Source organism: Pagrus major, chromosome 18 (assembly GCF_040436345.1).
Source record: "Pagrus major chromosome 18, Pma_NU_1.0".
Lineage (NCBI taxonomy): Eukaryota > Metazoa > Chordata > Actinopteri > Spariformes > Sparidae > Pagrus > Pagrus major.
In genome coordinates this window covers 4535907-4559688 of record NC_133232.1, presented here as the reverse complement: position 1 = coordinate 4559688, position 23782 = coordinate 4535907, and the positions used below count along the sequence as shown (strand labels likewise).

General features: G+C 42.2%; 1 protein-coding gene and 1 pseudogene across 2 annotated transcripts; one reads left to right on the top strand and one right to left on the bottom strand.

The window, feature by feature from the left end:
- Positions 1-23426, top strand: rnf130 (ring finger protein 130). Of its 2 annotated transcripts, none has more exons than XM_073487143.1 (9): positions 1-233; positions 4267-4570; positions 12375-12566; positions 15305-15555; positions 16434-16505; positions 17506-17588; positions 17815-17911; positions 18113-18299; positions 20414-23426. In XM_073487143.1, exons 2-9 carry the CDS (start codon positions 4297-4299, stop codon positions 20524-20526), a joined length of 1269 nt encoding a protein of 422 aa, XP_073343244.1. In that variant the 5' UTR covers positions 1-233; positions 4267-4296; the 3' UTR covers positions 20527-23426. The 2 variants fall into 2 exon arrangements, with proteins under 2 accessions (XP_073343244.1, XP_073343245.1); XM_073487144.1 differs by lacking the exon at positions 20414-23426 and adding an exon at positions 20102-20297.
- Positions 9432-10334, bottom strand: LOC141013126 (general transcription factor II-I repeat domain-containing protein 2-like; annotated as a pseudogene).
- Positions 23427-23782: the final 356 nt, after the last annotated feature.

Sequence of the window (23782 nt, the reverse complement as noted above, 5' to 3'; positions counted from 1 at the left end):
AATGCGCCCCAAACGGATAGACGGAGAGACGGGGCTGGAGCCTCCGCACCGTGCAACCGCCACCGGACCAAAAACGGATCAAAACAACGACCAACAGCAGGATCCACCGGCCGTAAACCCACCGAGCCCCGCCGGACATTCACCGGGAAATAGCGGGACTGAAGGCGGGAGGAGAGAGGAGGCAGGCGGGTGTCGGTAGACCGGGAGCCTGCCTGTCCGTCCGCCTGCAGACGGTAAGACAAAGCGGCGTGAAGCGGCGGCCAGCGGCGCTTTTAACGGCGTTTTAACACTGAGTCATGGTGCTGGATCCACTGCTGCGTCTTAAAATGAGCATTTATCAAAGAGACTTCTGAATGTAAAGTGAGTTTAACCTCTGACGACATGGCGCTGTGAAGGTCCAGATGTTGGCCTGCTGATGATGCTCCATGTTCTGACAGGCAGCAGACACACTGACAACACTGTCCTCATGTCCTCACACTGTCCCTGACAGTCTCAACCCAGGGCTTAATTTGCTGTTAGGGCGACAGGAGACACATGCTGGGACATAAAGAACATCAGTGGAGGACATATAGAGAGACAAACAACATCAGTGGAGGACATATAGAAACACAAACAACATCAGGGGAGGACATATGGAGACGTAAAGAACATCAGTGGAGGACATATAGAGACATAAAGAACGGCAGTGGAGGACATAAAGAGACACAAACAACATCAGAGAAGGACATATAGAGACATAAAGAACATCAGTGGAGGACATAGAGACACAAACAACATCAGGGGAGGACATATAGAGACACAAAGAACATCAGTGGAAGACATAGAGACACAAAGAACATCAGTGGAAGACATATAGAGACATAAAGAACATCAGTGGAGGACATATAGAGACACAAACAACATCAGTGGAGGACATATAGAGACATAAAGAACATCAGGGGAGGACATATAGAGACACAAAGAACATCTGTGGAGGACATATAGAGACATAAAGAACATCAGGGGGGGACATATAGAGACATAAAGAACATTGGGGAGAACATATAGAGACACAAACAACATCAGGGGAGGACATACAGAGACAAACAACATCAGTGGAGTACATATAGAGACAAACAACATCAGGGGAGGACATATAGAGACGAACAACATCAGGGGATGACATATAGAGACAAACAACATCAGTGGAGGACAAATGGAGACAAAGAACATCAGTGGAGGACATATAGAGACGTAAAGAACATCAGTTGAGGACATAGAGACATAAAGAACATCAGTGGAGGAGATATATAGATTCAAACAACATCAGGGGAGGACATATAGAGACAAACAACATCAGGGGATGACATATAGAGACAAACAACATCAGTGGAGGACAAATGGAGACAAAGAACATCAGTGGAGGACATATAGAGACACAAAGAACATCAGTGGAGGACATATAGAGACAAAGAACATCAATGGAGGACATATAGAGACAAAGAACATCAGTGGAGGACATATAGAGACAAAGAACATCAATGGAGGATATATAGAGACAAAGAACATCAGTGGAGGACATATAGAGACAAAGAACATCAGTGGAGGACATATAGAGACAAAGAACATCAATCGAGGACATATAGAGACAAAGAACATCAGTGGAGGACATATAGAGACATAAAGAACATCAATGGAGGACATATAGAGACAAAGAACGGCAGTGGAGGACATAAAAAGACACAAAGAACATCAGTGGAGGACATATAGAGACGTAAAGAACATCAGTTGAGGACATAGAGACATAAAGAACATCAGTGGAGGAGATATAGAGAGACAAAGAACATCAGTGGAGGACATATATAGACTCAAACAACATCAGGGGAGGACATATAGAGACGAACAACATCAGGGGATGACAAATAGAGACAAACAACATCAGTGGAGGACATATAGAGACGTAAAGAACATCAGTTGAGGACATAGAGACATAAAGAACATCAGTGGAGGAGATATATAGATTCAAACAACATCAGGGGAGGACATATAGAGACAAACAACATCAGGGGATGACATATAGAGACAAACAACATCAGTGGAGGACAAATGGAGACAAAGAACATCAGTGGAGGACATATAGAGATGTAAAGAACATCAGTTAAGGACATAGAGACATAAAGAACATCAATGGAGGACATATAGAGACACAAAGAACATCAGTGGAGGACATATAGAGACAAAGAACATCAGTGGAGGACATATATAGACTCAAACAACATCAGGGGAGGACATATAGAGACAAACAACATCAGTGGAGGACATATAAAGACAAAGAACACCAGTGAAGGACATATAGAGACATTAAGAACATCAGTGGAGGACATAGAGACACAAACAACAGCAGTGGAGGACATATAGAGACATAAAGAACATCAGTGGAGGACATAGAGACACAAACAACAGCAGTGGAGGACATATAGAGAGACAAAGAACATCAGTGGAGGACATATATAGACTCAAACAACATCAGGGGAGGACATATAGAGACGAACAACATCAGGGGATGACATATAGAGACAAACAACATCAGTGGAGGACAAATAGAGAAAAAGAACATCAGTGGAGGACATATAGAGACGTAAAGAACATCAGTGGAGGAGATATAGAGACACAAAGAACATCAGTGGAGGACATAGAGACAAAGAACATCAGTGGAGGACATATATAGATTCAAACAACATCAGGGGAGGACATATAGAGACAAACAACATCAGGGGATGACATATAGAGACAAACAACATCAGTGGAGGACAAATGGAGACAAAGAACATCAGTGGAGGACATATAGAGATGTAAAGAACATCAGTTGAGGACATAGAGACATAAAGAACATCAATGGAGGAGATATAGAGACACAAAGAACATCAGTGGAGGACATATAGAGACAAAGAACATCAGTGGAGGACATATATAGACTCAAACAACATCAGGGGAGGACATATAGAGACAAACAACATCAGTGGAGGACATATAAAGACAAAGAACACCAGTGAAGGACATATAGAGACATTAAGAACATCAGTGGAGGACATAGAGACACAAACAACAGCAGTGGAGGACATATAGAGACATAAAGAACATCAGTGGAGGACATAGAGACACAAACAACAGCAGTGGAGGACATATAGAGACACAAAGAACATCAGTGGAGGACATATATATAGACAAAGAACATCAGTGGAGGACATAAAGAGACTTAAAGAACATCAGTGGAGGACATATAGAGATATAAAGAACATCAGTGGAGGACATATAGAGATGTAAAGAACATCAGTGGAGGACATATAGAAACATAAAGAACATCAGTGGAGGACATAAAGAGACACAAAGAACATAATTGGAGGACATATAGAGACAAAGAACATCAGTGGAGGACATAAAGAGACGTAAAGAACATCAGTGGAGGACATATAGAGATGTAAAGAACATCAGTGGAGGACATATAGAAACATAAAGAACATCAGTGGAGGACATATAGAAACATAAAGAACATCAGTGGAGGACATATAGAGACGTAAAGAACATCAGGGGAGGACATATAGAGACATAAAGAACATCAGTGGAGGACATATAGAGGCGTAAAGAACATCTGTGGAGGACATATAGAGACGTAAAGAACATCTGTGGAGGACATATAGAAACATAAAGAACATCAGTGGAGGACATATAGAAACATAAAGAACATCAGTGGAGGACATATAGAGACGTAAAGAACATCAGGGGAGGACATATAGAGACATAAAGAACATCAGGGGAGGACATATAGAGACATAAAGAACATCAGTGGAGGACATATAGAGGCGTAAAGAACATCTGTGGAGGACATATAGAGACGTAAAGAACATCAGTGGAGGAGATATAGAGACATAAAGAAGTCTTTTAGAAACTGAACATTTAGAGGTAGGAGACAGGAAGACTTTCCTCTTTGAGGAAATAAAGATATTAAAGACATTGGGGACAGGGACTGATAATTAAAGGACATTAAAGTGTTATTAACTGTTATTATAATAAAGTGTGCTCATCTTAGTAAAGTTCTGTAAACATCTTATGGAAGGTGAGTCAGTTGAGTCACTTTAGTCTTGTTAACACTGAATAATGTTCATAACCATCTTATAAGAACACTGTAGGACATTATTATAAGATGTTACAGGGGACAGGATGCTGCTGTCCTCAGGATTATGCCATGTTGGACTCAGTCTGAAGGACTTTCTGTTTGTCTCCTGACAGTTTGAATGTAACGAGGAGTCAAAGGACAACATGATGTCCGTGAAGTGGACCCGTCTCCCCGTCCCGTCAGTCCTGATCCTGGTTCTGGTCCAGGTCCTGGTCCTTGCACGCTCGGTGTCAGCGGCTCGCTCTGACAGGAATATGGTGTCGGAGGAGAACGTGGGCGCTACGGTGAACGCCACGGTGCTGGATGGACGGGGAAACACCATCCATGTGATGAGCAGCGACGATGGGACATACGGACAGAACTCGCCAAAGGTCGACACCCGGGGAGTTGTCATCGCTCCAGCACCGCATCATGGAGGTACTGACATCACAGCACACCAGATGACACAACACACCTGAGGTCACTACACACCTGAGGTCACAACACAATTGAGGTCACAACTGCCAGGCTGGTGCAATGTAATCGACATAATCGATTTCATAAACATGTCAATTTACGTAACTTGCGTCGACATGGAGGATGTAAGCAGTACTACCGCCATGCCTGAGCACTTGAAGCAGAAGCATGCCGGGGTGATTTCACAAGACGGCAGCAGGAGCAAGACGGAACCGTTAGGGGTGGCAGTGTAACTCTGTGGTCTGTGTGTGTGACGTGTTGGGAACCCCCACTGATTAGTTTGCCAAAAGACGAAGCTGCTATGTTTTTCTGCTAATAGCATGCTGGTCCTACTAGTGATCGTTTGTCCTCATTGACGGATTAAAAAAACAGTAAACAACCAGGATGAGCAGATCATTACTGTGTTTTAAACTGACTGAACCAAAGTGAAACTTAATGCTACAAAGAGAAATGTCTGTTGTATTCCCTCTGTAGTATTTATCCCTGCTGAATAACATGCCCTCCTGATCTAATCTAACCTCCAGCTAATGTGATTGTCAACTGCAGTGTGTAAAAAGTCCTGTTTATTTTTTGTCCCCACCCAAACATTATATATACAGCTCTGGAAAAAATTGAGACCACTGCAATTTTTTCTGAAATCACCATCTCTACATGTATGACAGCCATTCCATTCCAGTGTCTGTTGAATTCCAACACAAGCACAACTCATTCTACTTAATGAGGTACTGTTTAGGTGATCACCTGAACCAAATCTTATTTAATGAGGAAAAGTATAAAAACCACTGCTGTGGTCATCACTATCCTCTTACAATAGGACCAGCTGGATGGCAAAAACAGTGCTAGTAGTACCTCAACAGTAATTGGAATCAAAAAATAACAATTGACCATGCCAAAAGAGTTGAAAAGAAAAGTTTGGAGTGAGGAAAAGAAGGGTTCAGTTCTGGCTTGACTGGCAGAGGGATACAGTGAGCGTCAGGTTGCTTCCATCCTTAAAATTTCTAAGACGGTGGTTCATAAGAACAAGGTCAAGCAGCAGACATTGGGGACAACAAAGCTACAGACCGACAGAGGGTGAAAACGACTCTCCACTGACCGAGATGACCGTCGACTCATTCGAATGTCACTCAGCAACCGTAGGATGACATCAAGTGACCTACAAAAAGAATGGCAAATGGCAGCTGGGGTGAAGTGCACGGCGAGAACGGTTGGAAACAGGCTCCTAGGGGCAGGGCTCAAGTCGTGTAAAGCTAGAAATAAGCCCTTCATCAATGAGAAACAAAGAAGAGCCAGGCTGAGGTTTGCAGATGACCATAAGGACTGGGTCACAGAGGACTGGAGTAAGGTCATCTTCTCTGATGAGTCCAATTTTCAGCTTTTCCCAACACTTGGTCGTCTAATGGTTAGACGGAGACCTGGAGAGGCCTACAAGCCACAGTGTCCCACACCCACTGTGAAATTTGGTGGAGGATCGGTGATGATCTGGGGTGCTTCAGCTACAGCAAGGATGGAATCATGCAGATTTGTGTTTGCGAAGGACGCATGAATCAAGCCACGTACAAGATTATCCTGGAAGAAAACTTGCTTCCTTCTGCTCTTACAATGTTCCCCAACTCTGAGGATTGGTTTTTCCAGTGGGACAATGCTCCATGCCACACAGCTAAGTCAATCAAGATGTGGATGAAGGACCACCAGATCAAGACCCTGTCGTGGCCAGCCCAATCTCCAGACTTGAACCCCATTGAAAACCTCTGGAATGTGATCAAGAGGAAGATCGATGGTCACAAGCAATCAAACAAAGCTGAGCTGTTTGAATTTTTGCGCCAAGAGTGGCATAAAGTCACCCAACAGCAATGTGAACGACTGGTGGAGAGCATGCCAAGACGCATGAAAGCTGTGATTGACAATCAGGGTCATTCCACCAAATATTGATTTCTGAACTCTTCCCAAGTTAAAACATTAGTATTGTGTTGTTTATAAATGAATATGAACTTGTTTTCTTTGTTTCATTTGGGGTCTGAAAACACTGCATCTTTTCTGTTATTTTGACCATTTGTCATTTTCTATAAATAAATGCTCCAAATGACAATATTTAGGGCCCGAGCACTGACCAGTGCGAGGCCCTATTGTATTTGACTTTAGACTTTAGACTTTTATTCATCCCACATCGGGGAAATTTACTTGTGACAGTAGAAGGTAGACAGACATACAGTAAGTACAAGAGCAGGTAGACAGACATACAATAAGTACAAGGGACATTAAACAAGTAGACTTAAAAATACTAAAAAGGATTTAGATAAGAGAAAGAAAATATATGTAAAAAAAATCAAAATGGTATTATTGCACAGGATAATTGCACAAGATGGCGGAGGTAGAAGTGGTAAGTAGTGCAAGATAAGTAGGTGCTTATGGTGCTACATTAAGGGTATCTGTGTTGAACAGTCTGACAGCAGTTGGAATGAATGACCTGCGGTAGCGTTCCTTTTTACACCGTGGGTGAAGCAGTCTGTTGCTGAAGGAGCTGCTTAAGGCCCCCACAGTCTCATGTAGGGGGTGAGAGGGGGTGTCCATAATTGATGTCAGCTTGGCTAACATCCTCCTCTCACCCACCTCCTCAATGGAGTCCAGAGGACAGTCCAAGGCTGAGCCAGCCCTTTTGACCAGCTTATTGAGTCTCTTCCTGTCCCTCTCTGAGCTTCCACAGCCCCAGCAGACCACAGCGTAGAAGATAGCCGATGCTACCACAGAGTCATAAAAAGTTTTTAACAGTGTCCTGCACACACCAAAGGACCTCAGTCTCCTCAGCAGATGGAGACGACTTTGGCCCTTCTTGTACAGGACATCTGTGTTGTGTGTCCAGTCCAGTTTGTTGTTTATGTGAACACCCAGGTATTTGTACTCCTCCACGATCTCAATGTCCAAACCCTGGATGTTCACCGGTGCAAAGGAGGAAACCACACAAACCGTGCAGTTGCTCAGATTCTTCTTCTTCTTCCTTCCTTCCTTCCATTCGACTGCATATTTGGCGGCCTTAACATACCCCAAAACTCACCAAACTCAGAACATACGTCACATCTGTGTGCCGCTATCAGAATTCAACATGCTTGGGGGTGGGTGTGGCCAGGGGACTCCGTAGCGCCATCTAACGTCGGAAAATTCCCGTGAAAATTATTTTTGATCGTCATGACATTTACAGGACTCATAGGTCTCATCGATTTGGCCAGGAATTCGTTTTGTTGGCATTTTTGCTGCAACAGGAAGTCTTGAATGGCGTGCGGCGATTTTAATTTTTCCGACACTGATTAGAGCACTTTAGGATGTTCACAGACTCACCAAATTTTACACGTAGGTTCAAACTCATGAGTACTTTAATTTGATGCCACAACTGCCCTCAGGTGTGGCACAACAGCTCAGTAGTGCCCCCTAATGGGTTTTCCCATTTGGTAAGTGCAGACAAACTCCTACAGTTAAAAAATGGCTCCATAGCGCCCCCTGGAATATGTCAAACTTGAAGCCCTGCCTCCTACATGCACATACATGAACGAAATTCGGTATGCATATGTATCATGACCAGACGCACAAAACAAGAATCAACAGCCAAACCCTCAGACCAACAGAAAGTCCGCCATTTTGATTTGAAGTTCAGATTTCGCCGCCGTTTTCACACATTTCCTGCCTCTTACTTTAACGAACTTGTACTACAGGTTTAACACCACAGACTTCACATTCACTCAGTGTCATCCTCAGACCTTGAAGATGAAAACTTATCACAAACTTTCGGCTCAGTTATGGCTGGTGGGCGTTTCGGTGCGTTCCATTCTGATGCTTCGCCATAAGCAGGAAGTCCTTATCACTTCAACATACAAATACCCATCTACAGGTCACATCTATCCCATTTAGGTAGGAACCTTTCGACAGGCAACAAGCGAGCACACATCTGGCCACGCGCCCTCCGACGGCGCCACAGCCCGACATACGTGGGTCGAGGGCCCGTTCATCACTGCTTGCAGTTTTAATTTTATTTGGAATTTGGGAGAAATGTTTTCAGTAGTTGATAGAACAAAACAAAACTTCATTTTACTCAAACACATACCTATAAATAGCAACATCAGAGAAACTGATAATTTTGCAGTGGTCTCTTAATTTTTTCCAGAGCTGTATATTAGGATTACACAGATTACCAGTTAAGACTGGGCTATTTTTTATTGGGGAATAATGCCCTGCAGGGCATACTTTGTCATATTTGTTTGTTGATGATTGAAGATGATTGAATAAAATATTGAAATATAAAATACAAGTTTTAAAACGTTATTTTGGGTACAGTCTTTATCTGAATTGAGAAATTTAAAAAAATGATAGATTAATCCAAATGATAATCGATAGATTAATCAATTAACACACCTGAGGTCCCAACACAACACACCTGAGGTCACTACTCACCTGAGGTCCCAACACAACACACGTGAAGTAACAATACACCTGAGGACACACACCTGAGGTCTGTTGGTCAGCAGCAGCATTGTGTTCTGCTTGTCACATTCTGTTGATTGGCTCTGGTTGTGTTGATAATTATGTTTCTACCCACAGAATTCAATTGTTTCTACCCACAGAATTCAATTGTGGGCCACATTGACTTTTAAAATTTGACAGGCGGGCCGGGCCAGCACCAGATGCATACATATCAAACATAAACATATAAAAGGCATTACAGTGTGTTAATACTTAATAATTAATACAATGTTGTTGATCACCCTTTTTTGCCAGTGCATCGAAGTCTGGTGTTAGTTTTGTTGTGGCAATTCTCAAAACAGATCTGAGGTGTTCATCACTCAACTGGGATCTGTGGGGTGCCATGGCCCTCGTGAAATTCCTGCGCTGCCTGTGGCGCTGTTTCAGGGTCTTGTGTGAAGGGACATGACACCAGCTGAAGTGACTTGTCAATTTTTCCAAAATCGGAGAACCAACGGCAGAATTCTCCAAGCAGGTCGTCCAGTGATTTCCTGTATTTTTTCACATGTCGAGGGGCCTCTTTCAGTGTAGCCAGTGTGGGGAAATGGGTGAATGACTTGTTTGACATTTGCTTTGAGAATAAAGCTAGCTTGGTTTTGAAGGCTCTGACGTTTGTGTACATTTCATGCACAAACTGGTCTTTCCCTTGTAGCTTCACGTTCAGCTCATTCATGTGTGTCAGTATGACCACAGCAAAAGCCAAATCACAAAGCCAATCTGTGTCACTCAGCTCAGGAAAATCGTCAGCTTTCTCAAGTAGCTCCAAAAATGAGATAATCTCCTGTTTGAGCTTCCACACTCGTTGACATACTTTCCCCAAACTTAACCAGCGGACATTAGAGTGGTAAAGCAAGTCCTGGTGATCAGCGTCAGTTTCTTCAAGAAACTTAATAAACTGACGATGCTGAAGTCCCCTCACTCGAATAGAGTTAACGAGTTTTACAACTGGCTACACTACGTGGTCAAGCTACAATACAGATTTACACAGTGCTTCCTGGTGGATTATGCAGTGTCGGAAAATTACCTCCTGCTCAGGGTTGTCCTCTTTCACCCTCTCCTGGATTCTTTTGAACAGCCCAACGTTTTTTCCAGTCAGATTTGGCGATCCATCTGTGGTAACGTTGGTGAGCGTACTCCAAGGTAGCTTGTGCCTCTTGATGACCCCCGACACGCTGTCATACAAGTCCTCTCCCCGTGTTTTCCCCTTTAGGAATTCCATGGCCAAAAACTCCTCCGTTATCTCAAAATTGTCATTAATCCCTCTGATAAAAATTAAAAGCTGAGCGGTGTCCTTTATGTCATTACTTTCATCCAGTGCCAAGGAATATAATGTAAATGACTCCGCTTTTTTGTTTAGCTTGCTAGCTAAGTCTTTGTCAATTAGCTCAACATGGCGAGTCACTGTGCTGCATGATAAGCTAATTTTTTCAAATTTGTTCTTGCTCTCGGGACACAAAATACCTGCTGTCTCTAAACATGCAGTCTTTGAGAAACTCCCCTTCGGAGAAAGGCTTGCTGGTCTTTGCTAATTTGAATGCCAGCAAATAACTTGCCTTTGCGCTTGATTCTTGGATGGCAGTTTGTCAGATAAAGGTGTTTTGCTGAGCCTGCAAACTAGCTGCCAACATCTGAGCGGTAGCAGTCCGTTCTTGCGTTGACTGGTTGTTAGCGTAATTAGCATGCTTGGTGGAAAAGTGACGGCTGATGTTGTATTCCTTTAAAACCGCAACGGTTTCTTGGCAAATAAGACACACAGCCTTTGACCGTACTTCAGTGAAAAAGTATTTAGTTGTCCATTCCTTATTAAACACTCGGCACTCACTGTCGACTTTTATTTTCTTTGGCCCACTCATTGTTGCAGATGGGTTCAGAGCAGTAGCAGAGTAATAACAGAGAGTAGCCTGGGCTCCGCAAAATCAAGTCAATGTATCACTGCGCCTAATGCGCCACCTGGTGGAACGCCAGGCATTACAGGACAAGGTCAAATGAATGCAGTCATAATTATGATATGAATTGATTTGGGCAATTCTGTACCAATCTTCGGCGTGCCGGATTAAAAGGACCAACGGGCCAGATGTAGTATGCTAGTACACAGTGGGTGTAGCAGGTGTAGCGTACAGTGGGTGTAGCAGGTGTAGCATACAGTGGGTGTAGCTGGTCTAGTGTACAGTGGGTGTAGCGGGTCTAGCGTACAGTGGGTGTAGCAGGTGTAGTGAACAGTGGGTGTAGCAGGTCTAGTGAATAGTGGGTATAGCAGGTGTAGTGTACAGTGGGTGTAGCAAGTGTAGTGTACAGTAGGTGTAGTAGGTGTAGTGTACAGTGGGTGTAGCATGTGTAGCGTGCAGTGGGTATAGCAGGTGTAGTCTACAGTAGGTGTAGCAGGTGTAGCATATAGTGGGTCTAGCAGGTGTAGCGTACAGTGGGTATAGCAGTTGTAGTCTACAGTGGGTGTAGCAGGTGTAGTCTACAGTGGGTGTAGCAGGTCTAGTGTACAGTGGGTGTAGCAGGTGTAGTGTACAGTGGGTGTAGCAGGTGTAGTGTACAGTAAGTGTAGCAGATGTAGTACACAGTGGGTGTAGCAGGTCTAGTGTACAGTGGGTGTAGCAGGTGTAGTAGGTGTAGTCTACGGTGGGTGTAGCAGGTGTAGCATATAGTGGGTATAGCAGGTGTAGTGTACAGTGGGAATAGCAGGTGTAGTGTACAGTGGGTATAGCAGGTATAGTGTACAGTGGGGGTAGCAGGTGTAGTACACAGTGGGTGTAGCTGTGAGGCTCTGCAGAGGTTTCCTAACTGTGCTGAAGGTCAGAGCGTCTCTGCTCTGAGGGGATGTAGTGGATGATGCAGTGGGTGTAGCGGGTGGAGCGTCTCTGCTCTGAGGTGTCAGATTACAGTCAGACGGTCCAAGGACACTGCAGCTGCTGGACGGAGCTCCAAATGTCGGCAGCAGCAGGAGCTACAGATCCACTGTAACTGTAACTAACTGTTACTGTAACTAACTGTTACTGTAACTAACTGTTAATGGAGGAGAGAGGAGGAGATGGAGGAGAGAGGAGATGGAGGAGAGAGGAGGTGGAGAGAGGAGAGAAGAAGGTGGAGGAGAGGAGGTAGAGGAGAGGAGGTCTGGATCAGATCCTGGATTAGTTTCTGTCTGCTCCCTGCTGGTTGACACATATGAAGTCGATCTGTCATGAAATGAAAATGTCTGTTTGAAACTATGTGAAGAACGATGTCCAGTAACCATGGTAACGTGTCTCCTCAGTGGTGGACCGGCAGGGCTGTGACCCCGGCACTCGTTTCCTGGTTCCTCATCGGAGCGTCCACTGGGTGGCGCTGCTGCAGAGAGGAAACTGCACCTTTAAAGAGAAGATCCTGAAGGCGGCGGCCTACAACGCGACGGCGGTCCTCATCTACAACAACTCCACTGACCAGACCGTCAAGATGGGACACGAAGGTCAGAGTCCGCATGCTTCACCATCCCACAAAACTTTCTGAGCTTCATGTTGGTGAATGAGTGAACAGGAAGGGACAAAATGCTAACTGATTTCTGTGTTTTAGGACTACAGACTACACCACACCTTAGTTACAATACAACAGTCCAACTGTGAGCAAATAACAACATAAGTGATAGTTTGAGTGCCGTTATAACGTGGATGGGATTTCTTCCAGAGTGTACGAGGAAAACGGATTATTGTGGACTGTTTGCCTTCTGGAACTGTTCTACATATTCACCCACTGCTGATTTGATGACTACTCCACGTTCAGTATATTTCTTGTTGCATTTAAAGAGAAGTGGTTGCGCGATTTGTTTAAAGGTGTCGGAATCGACCTGGTTTAATGGAGGCACCTTGCAATGTTTTAACAGTGTTCATGAGAATTGTACTGAGTTTTCTATACAGGCACCCCTTGTAGGGTTTGACCACACTATTAAAATTGTCAGGCTCCGTCCTGACTGGCACCCCAGCAGCTTCAAGCCAAACCGCTACAATCTGTTTAAACATACATATAAACATATATATATCTATATACACATACATATCTATATAAACATATATACATATATATATAAACATACATCTATCAATATACAAATATATGTATATAAACATATATACATATATCTGTATACACATATATATGAACATACATCTATCTATATACACATATATATCTACAATATGGGTCTAGTTATCAGCTCATGAGTTCATCATTCCAAGAGACACACATTTTACACATCAAACTAACTTTATAGACACTTCATTCAACTGTGAGTGAAAACATCTTCCTCTCAGAGTCACATGTTCACATTGATTCCACTCTCAGCTCTGTAAGCTACATATGCAGCTACTTACCTTAGCTTAGCATCAAGACTGGAAACAGGGACATGTTGTGATTGAGAGGAGGAGGAGGAGGATGTAGGTGTGTGTGTGAGGAGTGACTTCCTGGGGATCGATGTTGAGTTCTAAATATAGACACCAATGTGTCATTAATTGATGAGGTCACTGTGACCTCATACTGTGTGTGTGTGTGTGTGTGTGTGTGTGTGTGTGTGTGTACATATTAATAATAATAATAATAATAATAATAATAATGAACACAGTCATGAACTTTATTCCTGTTTCATCATCATTGTCATAATGGACATGGACTGATGCCTTATGGGTACTCTAGTTCCTTTACTGCAGTACTGGCAGTATCAGAGTCAGCGTGGTGAAGTACTGCATACTTAATACTACAGTGCAGTGTTATAGTGTTATACTACAATACAGTGTAGTAGTGTTATACCACAGTACAGTGTAGTAGTGTTATACTCCAGTACAGTGTAATACTGTTATACTACAGTACAGCATAGTATTGTTTATTGTTTATTGTTTATTAAGGATCCCCATTAGCTGGTACCTTAGTAGCCAGCTAGTCTTCCTGGGGTCCACAAGGAAATAGTGTTATACTCGAGTACAGTGTAATACTGTTATAGTACAGTACAGTATAGAAGTGCTGTATTCCAGTACATTGTAATACTGTTATACTACAGTACATTGAAATACTGTTATACCCCAGTACATTGAAATACTGTTATACCCCAGTACAGTGTAGTAGTGTTATACTACACTACAGTGTAATACTGTTATACTACAGTACATTGAAATACTGTTATACTCCAGTACAGTGTAATACTGTTATACTACAGTACATTGAAATACTGTTAAACTGCAGTACAGTGTAATACTGTTATACTACAGTACATTGAAATACTGTTATACTCAGTGCAATGTAATACTGTTATACTACAGTACATTGAAACACTGTTAAACTGCAGTACAGTGTATTAGTGTTATGCTCCAGTACAGTGTAATACTGTTATACGACAGCACATTGAAATACTGTTATACTCCAGTACAGTGTAGTAGTGTTATACTACAGTACAGTGTAGTAGTGTTATACTCTAGTACAGTGTAATAGTGTTATACTCCAGTACAGTGTAATACTGTTATACTACAGTACAGCATAGTAGTGTTATACTCCAGTACAGTGTAATACTGTTATACTACAGTACATCGTAGTACTGTTATACTACAGTACATTGTAATACTGTTATACTCCAGTACAGTGTAATACTATTATACTACAGTACATTGAAATACTGTTAAACTGCAGTACAGTGTAATACTGTTATACTACAGTACAGTGTATAAGTGTTATACTCCAGTACAGTGTAATACTGTTATACTACAGTATAGTAGTGTTTTACAACAGTACAGTGTAATACTCTTATACTGCAGTACAGCGTAATACTGTTAAACTGCAGTACAGTGTATTATTGTGATATTCTCCAGTACAGTGTAATACTGTTATACTACAGTACAATGTAATACTGTTACACTACAGTACAGTCTAGTAGTGTTATACTACAGTACAGTGTAATACTGTTACACTGCAGTACAGTCTAGTAGTGTTGTACTACAGTATAATACTGTAACACTACAGTACAGTGTAGTAGTGTTGTACTACAGTATAATACTGTTACACTACAGTACAGTGTGGTACTGTTATACTACAGTGCAGTGTAACAGTCTTGGTCTTGGCTGTCGCTCTGGTCCTTGTACTGATCCTGGTCTCTGTCTTTGTCTTGGCTTTGGTTCTGGTCTTTGCTATGGTTCTAGTCCTGGATTTGAGTCTGGTCTCTGTCTGCAGGTACTGGTGACACGGTGGCGGTGATGATCACGGAGGCGTATGGTAAAGAGATCCTTGCTCACCTGGAGAGAAACTTGACAGTCTTGGTGTCTGTGGTTGTGGGTCAACGTGGTCCCACCAAGAACATCAACCGAGGCTCGCTGGTCTTCGTCTCCATCTCCTTCATCGTCCTGATGATCATCTCGTCGGCCTGGCTCATCTTCTACTTCATCCAGAAGATCCGCTACACCAGCGCCCGCGACCGCAGTCAGGTAACATGCTAACACACAGCTAACATGCTAACACACTGCTAACATGCTAACACACACTAACCAGCTAACACACAGCTAACATGCCAGTACACTAACAGACTGACTCATCGTTGTCATAGTCAATGACCTCTTCCTCGTCCTCATCTTGTTGTTCAGATGAATCATTAATATTTAATGAGGTGAATCTCTGCTGAAAGTTTAATGGAGAGTGGGTGGTCACCCCCCCTCTTCCCCCCTCAGTGTAATATAACTCTCCTCTCAGGACTCTGTCTCCCCTCCTCCCCCTCTCCATCTGCTGCAGATCAACCTTCAGTTCACCTCCTGCAGTCACACTTCAGTTTGTCACAGAATCAGCAGGAAACACAGAACAGCAGAGGATGATGGGAAATCTGATTATAAAGCACCAACCATCACTGACCTGCCGTATACACACAGTCGTAGTACTCAGAGTACTGTAAACTCTTTGTGCTAAACGAGGCTAACAGGTCCCCCCTGCTTCAAGTCTTTGTGCTAAGCTAGGCTAACATTTTCCCCCTGCTTCAAGTCTTTGTGCTAAGCTAGATTTACTACGTGTCAATGTTTCTTTGTGTCTCTGTCTCTTTGTGCCTATGTCTCTTTGTGTCTCATTTTTTGTGTCTATGTCTCTTTGTGTCTCTGTCTCTTTGTCTCTGTCTCTTTGTGTCGCTTTCTCTTTGTGTCTTTCTCTCTTTATATCTCTTTCTCTTTGTGTGTCTTTCTCCTCAGTATTCCGCAGTAGGCTGGAACATTATATTAATGTTTCCTGGTCTCTTATTCACACTTAAAACATATCTGTTCAGTTGTCCATTTACCTTTTGGTATGTAATAATCTGTAATAATCCTCGCTTTCTGTCTTTCAGCGTCGTCTTGGTGATGCAGCAAAGAAAGCCATCGGGAAGTTGACAACTAGGACGGTGAAGAAAGGAGACAAGGTAACATCTTTCTTAATCCTCTTCCTCATTTCTGTTTCCTGGTTTTCACAATGACCCTCACTGAATCAACCTTTAACAAGAGTTCATCAGACTGAACCAACCTTTAACACATGTTCATCACACTGAATCAACCTATAACACAAGTTAATCACACTGAATCGACCTATAACACAAGTTAATCACACTGAAACGACCTTTAACACAAGTTAATCACACTGAATCGACCTTTAACACAAGTTTATCACTCTGAATCAACCTTTAACACGAGTTTATCACTCTGAATCAACCTTTAACACGAGTTAATCACACTGAATCAACCTATAACACAAGTTAATCACACTGAATCAACCTATAACACAAGTTAATCACACTGAATCAACCTTTAACACATGTTAATCACACTGAATCAACCTATAACACAAGTTAATCACACTGAATCAACCTATAACACAAGTTAATCACACTGAATCAACCTATAAAACGAGTTAATCACACTGAATCAACCTATAACACGAGTTAATCACACTGAATTAGCCTTTAACAGGACTGGACAGGACTGAGATACTTGGTGGGCAGTAGGACCCAGAGGTTTCAGTCTTTATTTGTTGACCTTCAGGCTGCAGATGAAACAGTGATGGATGTCCACTCACAGAGCGGTCAGAGGTCACTGGATGATGGAGATGGAACACAAACATCAGATCGCTGCGAAGAAACAGCTGAGAGGAATATTAAAAGATTTACTGCAAATGATCTGTCGACTAGAACCAGTTAGGACACTGACCAGTTATTGATCAGACCGATTACTGATCAGACCAGTTAGTCAGAATAATCAGTTAGTGAGGAAACAGCTTCACAATAGTTTTTCTGTTTCAAACAACACAGCTGCAAAATGACCATAGAGACTCAAAACGTTGGCGTCTTTCTTGCTCCCATGTGTACAGGTGTTCACATGTGTTTACAGGTGTTCACATGTCCTTACAAGTGTTTCTATGTGTTTTAGGAAACTGATCCAGACTTTAACCACTGTGCGGTGTGTATTGAAGCGTACCAGCTGAACGATGTGGTGCGCATCCTGCCCTGCAAGTGAGTCTAAAAGCATCAGCAGTGTCCAGTCTCCCTGTACTGTATTAATACCACTGTGCCAGTATGACCAATCAGACCAGTTTGACACATACTGGTCCACCTCTGAGCTCTCTGTCTCCACATGATGAACAACATGACACACAGAGTCTGAGCTCATCCTTCAGGCTGTCAACTGAATCTTTTTCATGATCGTCCTCATGTGAGAAATGTCTCTGTGTCTCTGCAGACATGTCTTCCATAAAGTGTGTGTGGACCCCTGGCTGAACGAGCACTGCACTTGTCCCATGTGTAAACTCAACATCCTCAAAGCTCTCGGCATCATGGTGAGTCATCGATGACATCAACAACAGCAACACACCAGCTGTTTCTATGACAACCAACCTGTCTCTAGTCTCTGTCCTCCTTCTGTCTGTCTCCTCTGTGTCTCCCTCATGTCTCCATGTCCCCTCATTGTCCCCTTTATGTCTTCTTTATGTCTCATCTGTGTCTCCTTCATTTTTCCTTCATGTCTCCTCTGTCTCCAGACCAGTCTTCCCTGCGTGGACAGTGTAGTATTGGACGTGGAGCGTCTGGGCGTCAGTCAGGCATCAGGCAGCCAGAGGGGGCCGCTGGGCGACAGCAACCAGCCGTCCATCAGCCTGGAGCCACTCAGCCCCCCCCACCCTGAGGCCACGCCCAGAACACCTGCCGACATCACCATTGCCGTGACCAGTAAGAATGCAGCACCACACCATACCTGCCATGATACGACACCTAACCCAGCAACAGCTGTCAAAGAGCAACTTTATAATGTCTTAGAGCAACTACATTATGTCAAAGAGCAATTTCATAATGTCAAAGAGCAACTTCATAATGTCAAAGAGCAACTTCATAATGTCAAAGAGCAACTTCATAATGTCAAAGAGCAACTTTATAATGTCAAAGAGCAACTACATTATGTCAAAGAGCAACTTTATAATGTCAAAGAGCAACTACATTATGTCAAAGAGCAACTTCATAATGTCAAAGAGCAACTTCATAATGTCAAAGAGCAACTTCATAATGTCAAAGAGCAACTTTATAATGTCAAAGAGCAACTACATTATCTCAAAGAGCAACTTTATAATGTCAAAGAGCAATTTTATAATGTCAAAGAGCAACTACATTATCTCAAAGAGCAACTTTATAATGTCTTAGAGCAACTACATTATGTCAAAGAGCAACTTCATAATGTCAAAGAGCAACTTCATAATGTCAAAGAGCAACTTCATAATGTCAAAGAGCAACTACATTATCTCAAAGAGCAACTTTATAATGTCAAAGAGCAACTTTATAATGTCAAAGAGCAACTACATTATCTCAAAGAGCAACTTTATAATGTCAAAGAGCAACTTCATAATGTCTTAGAGCAACTACATTATGTCAAAGAGCAACTGTATAATGTCATTGAGCAACTACATTATGTCAAAGAGCAACTGTATAATGTCATTGAGCAACTTTATAGGGCAACTTTATAAAGTCATAGGGCAACTTTATCAGTTATAGAGCAACGTTAGCTGTCAAAGAGCAATGTTGGCTGAGCAACTTAAGAGGTCATAGGGCAACGTAAGCTGTGATGGAGCTACTTTATAATGTCAAAAAGCAACTTTATAAAGTCATAGAACAACTTTATCTATCAAAGAGCAACTTTAGCTGTCATAGAGCAATGCTATAATGTCATAGAGCAACTTTAAAATGTCAATGAGCAACTTTTATAACGTCACAGAGCATCTGTATCTGTCATAGAGCAACTTAATAATGTAAAGCCACTTTAAAGAGCAACTTTATAACGTAATAGATTTGCTCTATCTGTAATAGAGCACTTTTATAATGTCATAGAGCAACTTTTTAATGTCATAGAGCAACTTTTTAATGTCATAGAGCAACTTTAGCTGGCATAGAGCAATTTTATAATGTCATAGGGTAACTTGCTGTAATAGAGCAACAGGGTCACAGATCAATCTCATCATGTGACATGTTAAGGGCCCAAATAAACCGTGACTTAACTCCTGGCTACTCCTCTGTCAGTTGTCAGACATCTTGTGACAGCTGTTTGTTGTCATAAAGCAACTTGGTCGTGATGCTGATGTCAACTTTTCACTTCACAACATGCAATTTAACATGACAGGAACTTCACTGTTGGCAACATCATCATAAGTAAGGCCAGTTAAGACTGTTAAAAGACTTGTCCTCATCATGAGACATCATTACACAGTCCAAAGACAAACGTATTATTATGTAACATTTTCATATGTAATGATAATTTTCTGGATGATTTTGATCCATCTTAACAATCCTCTGTCTATATAAACGAAGCTGCTTTGATTTCAGGCTCTTAATTTAAACTTTCAGTTGAAATTTAAGATGTAATTCAACAGATGTGACTTTAATTAATAATAAAAATAAAAAGGGATTTTTTTAACTTTGCAAAATAAAATCAAGGTTAAAGATAATAATGATAATCTTGTCTTCATTGTCTGTTTGGTTTCCTGCAGTGTCTCAAATCGTCCACCAGATGGTGTCAGTGACATGACAAACACCTGACGATGTCATCAGATTAAACACACTAATTCATGATGTCATGATTTCCCTCAACGCAAAGTTCAAGTTATTAAACACAAATCACTTCCTGTCCACTGCTGGCTATAAATAAACAACTGAATATTAAGAATAGTGTTTCAATATTCACTTCTTTATGTCTAATGAGGTGCATGTTGTGGTGATATATGATGATGATAATAATAATAATAATAATAATTATTATTATTATTATTATTGATAAACTGATGTGTTTTTTGTCTCGTCAGGCGGCGGTCATTTCTTCAACAGGAACTCGATGTCTCCTCGCAGTGTCGCCTGTGAAATGGAGCTGCCGGACATCCAGGCCTCGCTCGACCTCTATGACGACAACAAGTCCTGAGACCCATTGGCATGGTTACGACCCCCCCCCCCACCCCCCCAACCACCCACCACCACCACCACCACCACCACCATCATCACCACCTCCACCTGCAGATGGACAGATGACCTTTTATGGACACAGGAAGTGTTGACAAAGTGTTTTCTGTTGGGAGGGGGGTCTGACAACAAAAACATGGAAGAACTTTTAAACCCCAATTATTCCATCAGACTGTCTTCAGACTGAACATGAACTCTGGATCCTCGTCTGGATCCTGGACTCATTTGGATCCTGGTCTCAGCTTAGATCCATTTTTATTTTAACCAGAAAATGAAAAACTTTGGAGGACTTGGAGCTTGCAGTCAGGTCAAATAGTCAGAAACGTGTTTTAAAGCAAATAATCCAGAGAACTGAGCTCCAGATCAAAGTCCAGCCCAGGAACCAGTTTTTGTTATTGTTGAGCTCCTGGAAAGGTTCCGGTGTCGTCCCAAAAAGCACGCTTGTTTTCCTTGACAGGTATCCTTGGAGAATTCCTGAGTTCCTAAAAAGATTATTTGTTCCCTGGAAGACGTCCTGAATTCCTTCAGATCTTAAGTTCTTGAAAAAATTTCTGAGTTTCCGGAAAAGTTTCAGGGCATCAAAAAGTTCCTAGATTCTTAAAGAGGTTCTTCGGTTCTGAAAATGCTCCTCGGTGCCTGAAAAGAACCCTTAAAAGTTCCATAAAGTTCCCAGGCTCCTGGAAGACTTCCAAAGATCTAAAAGAGTTTTATGGGTTTCATGAACACCTTCCCATTGGATGGATTTTCTTCTTGGAAGTTCCTTACCCCCTTAAAGGTCCTTGGAATCCTGAGAGGGGTTCCTGTAAATGTTCCTCAGGTCCTAAAAAGGTTCTGAGGTATCAAAAAAGTTCTTGGGTTATCAAAGACCTTCCTTATCCTTAAAAAGGTTCCAGGAAAAGTTCCTGAGTGCCTGAAAGGTTTCTGTAAAGGTTGTAGAGGTCTTAAAGGGTTCCCTTATTCCTGGAAAATGTGTCTAAAAGACTATCTGACCTGAATCTAAATGGACCTGAAAGCTTCAGGACCTAAATCAGAACAAACCTGGAGAACCTGAAGCCAGAAAAAGTTCCTGTCAGTGTTTTCTGTTCTGCATTCAGTCAGTCCTATCTCTGTAACCTGACTCCTGATTGGCTGGCTGAAGATTACTTCATGATCAGAGTCTAATGGACTCCAGTCAGAGTTTGGAGTCTGTCTGAAGACCTGGACCTGGATCAGAACTCCTCGACTATAACATTGTCAACTTCCTGTCCATCATCTGACGGAAACCAGGACCAAAGGAAGACTTGGACCCGAATCCTGTAGAGACTTTGGAGGAAACGATCATGTGAACAGTGTTAACTCCCCTGTAGCAAAAAACAAAAACTGTTTCTGTGTAGAACAAAGAGATGGTAGATTTAAAGGAACAGTCCAACAGTTCAGTAAACCTCCGGTTCTCTGTGTTCAGTGACATGTGGAGTCTCTCGGGGACATGTCCTAGGGACACATCCTGGCGACACATCCTGGGTCCTCTCATGTTCTTATTTAAAGGGTCACTTCAACATGTATTCAACATTTTTGTTCTCCAGAGTCAGACGAGAAGACAGGTAGCCTAACTTAGCACGGATACTGGAGGCAGGGGAAAAGAGAAAACTACCCTCCAGCAACACCAGTCTGTCTGATCTTTATCTTGTTAGCTAACGAGCTCGTCAGCAGTCTGACAGTAGAGCCAGGTCTGTGAGCCAATCACAAGAGTCACCTGCAGTGAGGTGAGTCACTTCCTGCCACAAACAACTTTCATCATGTTTTACTTCTTTTTTTCAGAAGTCGAGTTTTCATCCCAATGAAGCTGAAATTAAAAAAAAAAATATTCATATAAACCCGGACTGACTGTTGTGTGACTGTGAGCTGATTGGTTGATGGAGATACACAGCAGGGGGAGCAAATTCTCCATTGAAGCATAGAAGAAGAAGACTAAACAAAGAGCTCCAGTCGATGGTCAAACAACATTTCTGTTAGTTTACTGTGTTAATGTGATGAAGGTTACAGTCTCCTCATCATCGCTCCACACTCATCATGTTTTCAGCTAATCACTGGAGGTGTTGAGTCACATGATTCATGACATCAGTTATGACACCTCACACAGGAAAGTTACAGTTTCAATCTAACGCAAATCTGTTTGAGTGTTCAGAACAGGTGGACAGAGACTTCTGCTGTCAGTCAAATAAAAGCTGTTCAGACAGAATGTGAAGTGAATTACAGTCAGTAGAACTTCATCTGCAGTGTTTTTTATAAAAAATGTTTGGAACTACAGAAAGTATTTTGATGTTAGTGAGGTGTGAAAACATCCTGATTGTTTTTCTTCCTTTAAGAGAACGTCTCCATCAGTCCCTGCAGAAACAAATCAATGTGTAGAAAGTTCATGATTTACATCCAAACACCGAGCGAAGAGTTCAGTGTGGACGTTAGCGGACATCAACGCTCGGCTGTTTCATCAAACAGCATCAAGTTCAGACTGTGTGGGTGTCTTCCTGCAGCTGACTACTGCTCACATGTTTCCCCTGGAGAATGGGAGGGTCTCCTGAAGTGACGGACTGCTCCTTTAACGTGTATTAAACAGCTTCCGATTACTCAGCGTGTAATAATCAGCTCAAGTGACGGGGCTCAATATATAAACAGCATTATACAATCTATAACCTGACCGATCGATCAATATTATCTCTGAAGTGACCTGAACATGTCTGTCCTTGTCTGTCTGTCTGTCTTTGTCTCTGTGTCACATGGTACTGATGATGATGATGATGATGATGATGAAGGAGGATGTGTGTGATGCTTCAGTTCACTGTGTCTCTTACTGCCTCAGCATTAAAGTGTCATTATTGCCTTTAACATGCACCAGTCTCACTTTATTCACACACACACACACATGTTCCTTCATCAGCTCAGCTGTGTTCAGCCATAAATAATAACACATACAGTTTGTACACAACACTTTCATACATGGACTTTGTGATTGGAAGACATTCAGAAACAAACAGAAGAAAAACAGATTATTGACAACAGAAGTCACAGAGGTGACATGTTAAATAATGTATGATAATTGTATCAATAGAGGTGAAATGTGCACAGTGAACAACATTCAATCATTCAAACTTTATTTATAAAGAGCGACCCAATGAGAGCACTACTACAGTAGCCATGTGTCCACAGGTAAACACACACCTGTCCTCACTGAGCTGCTGGAT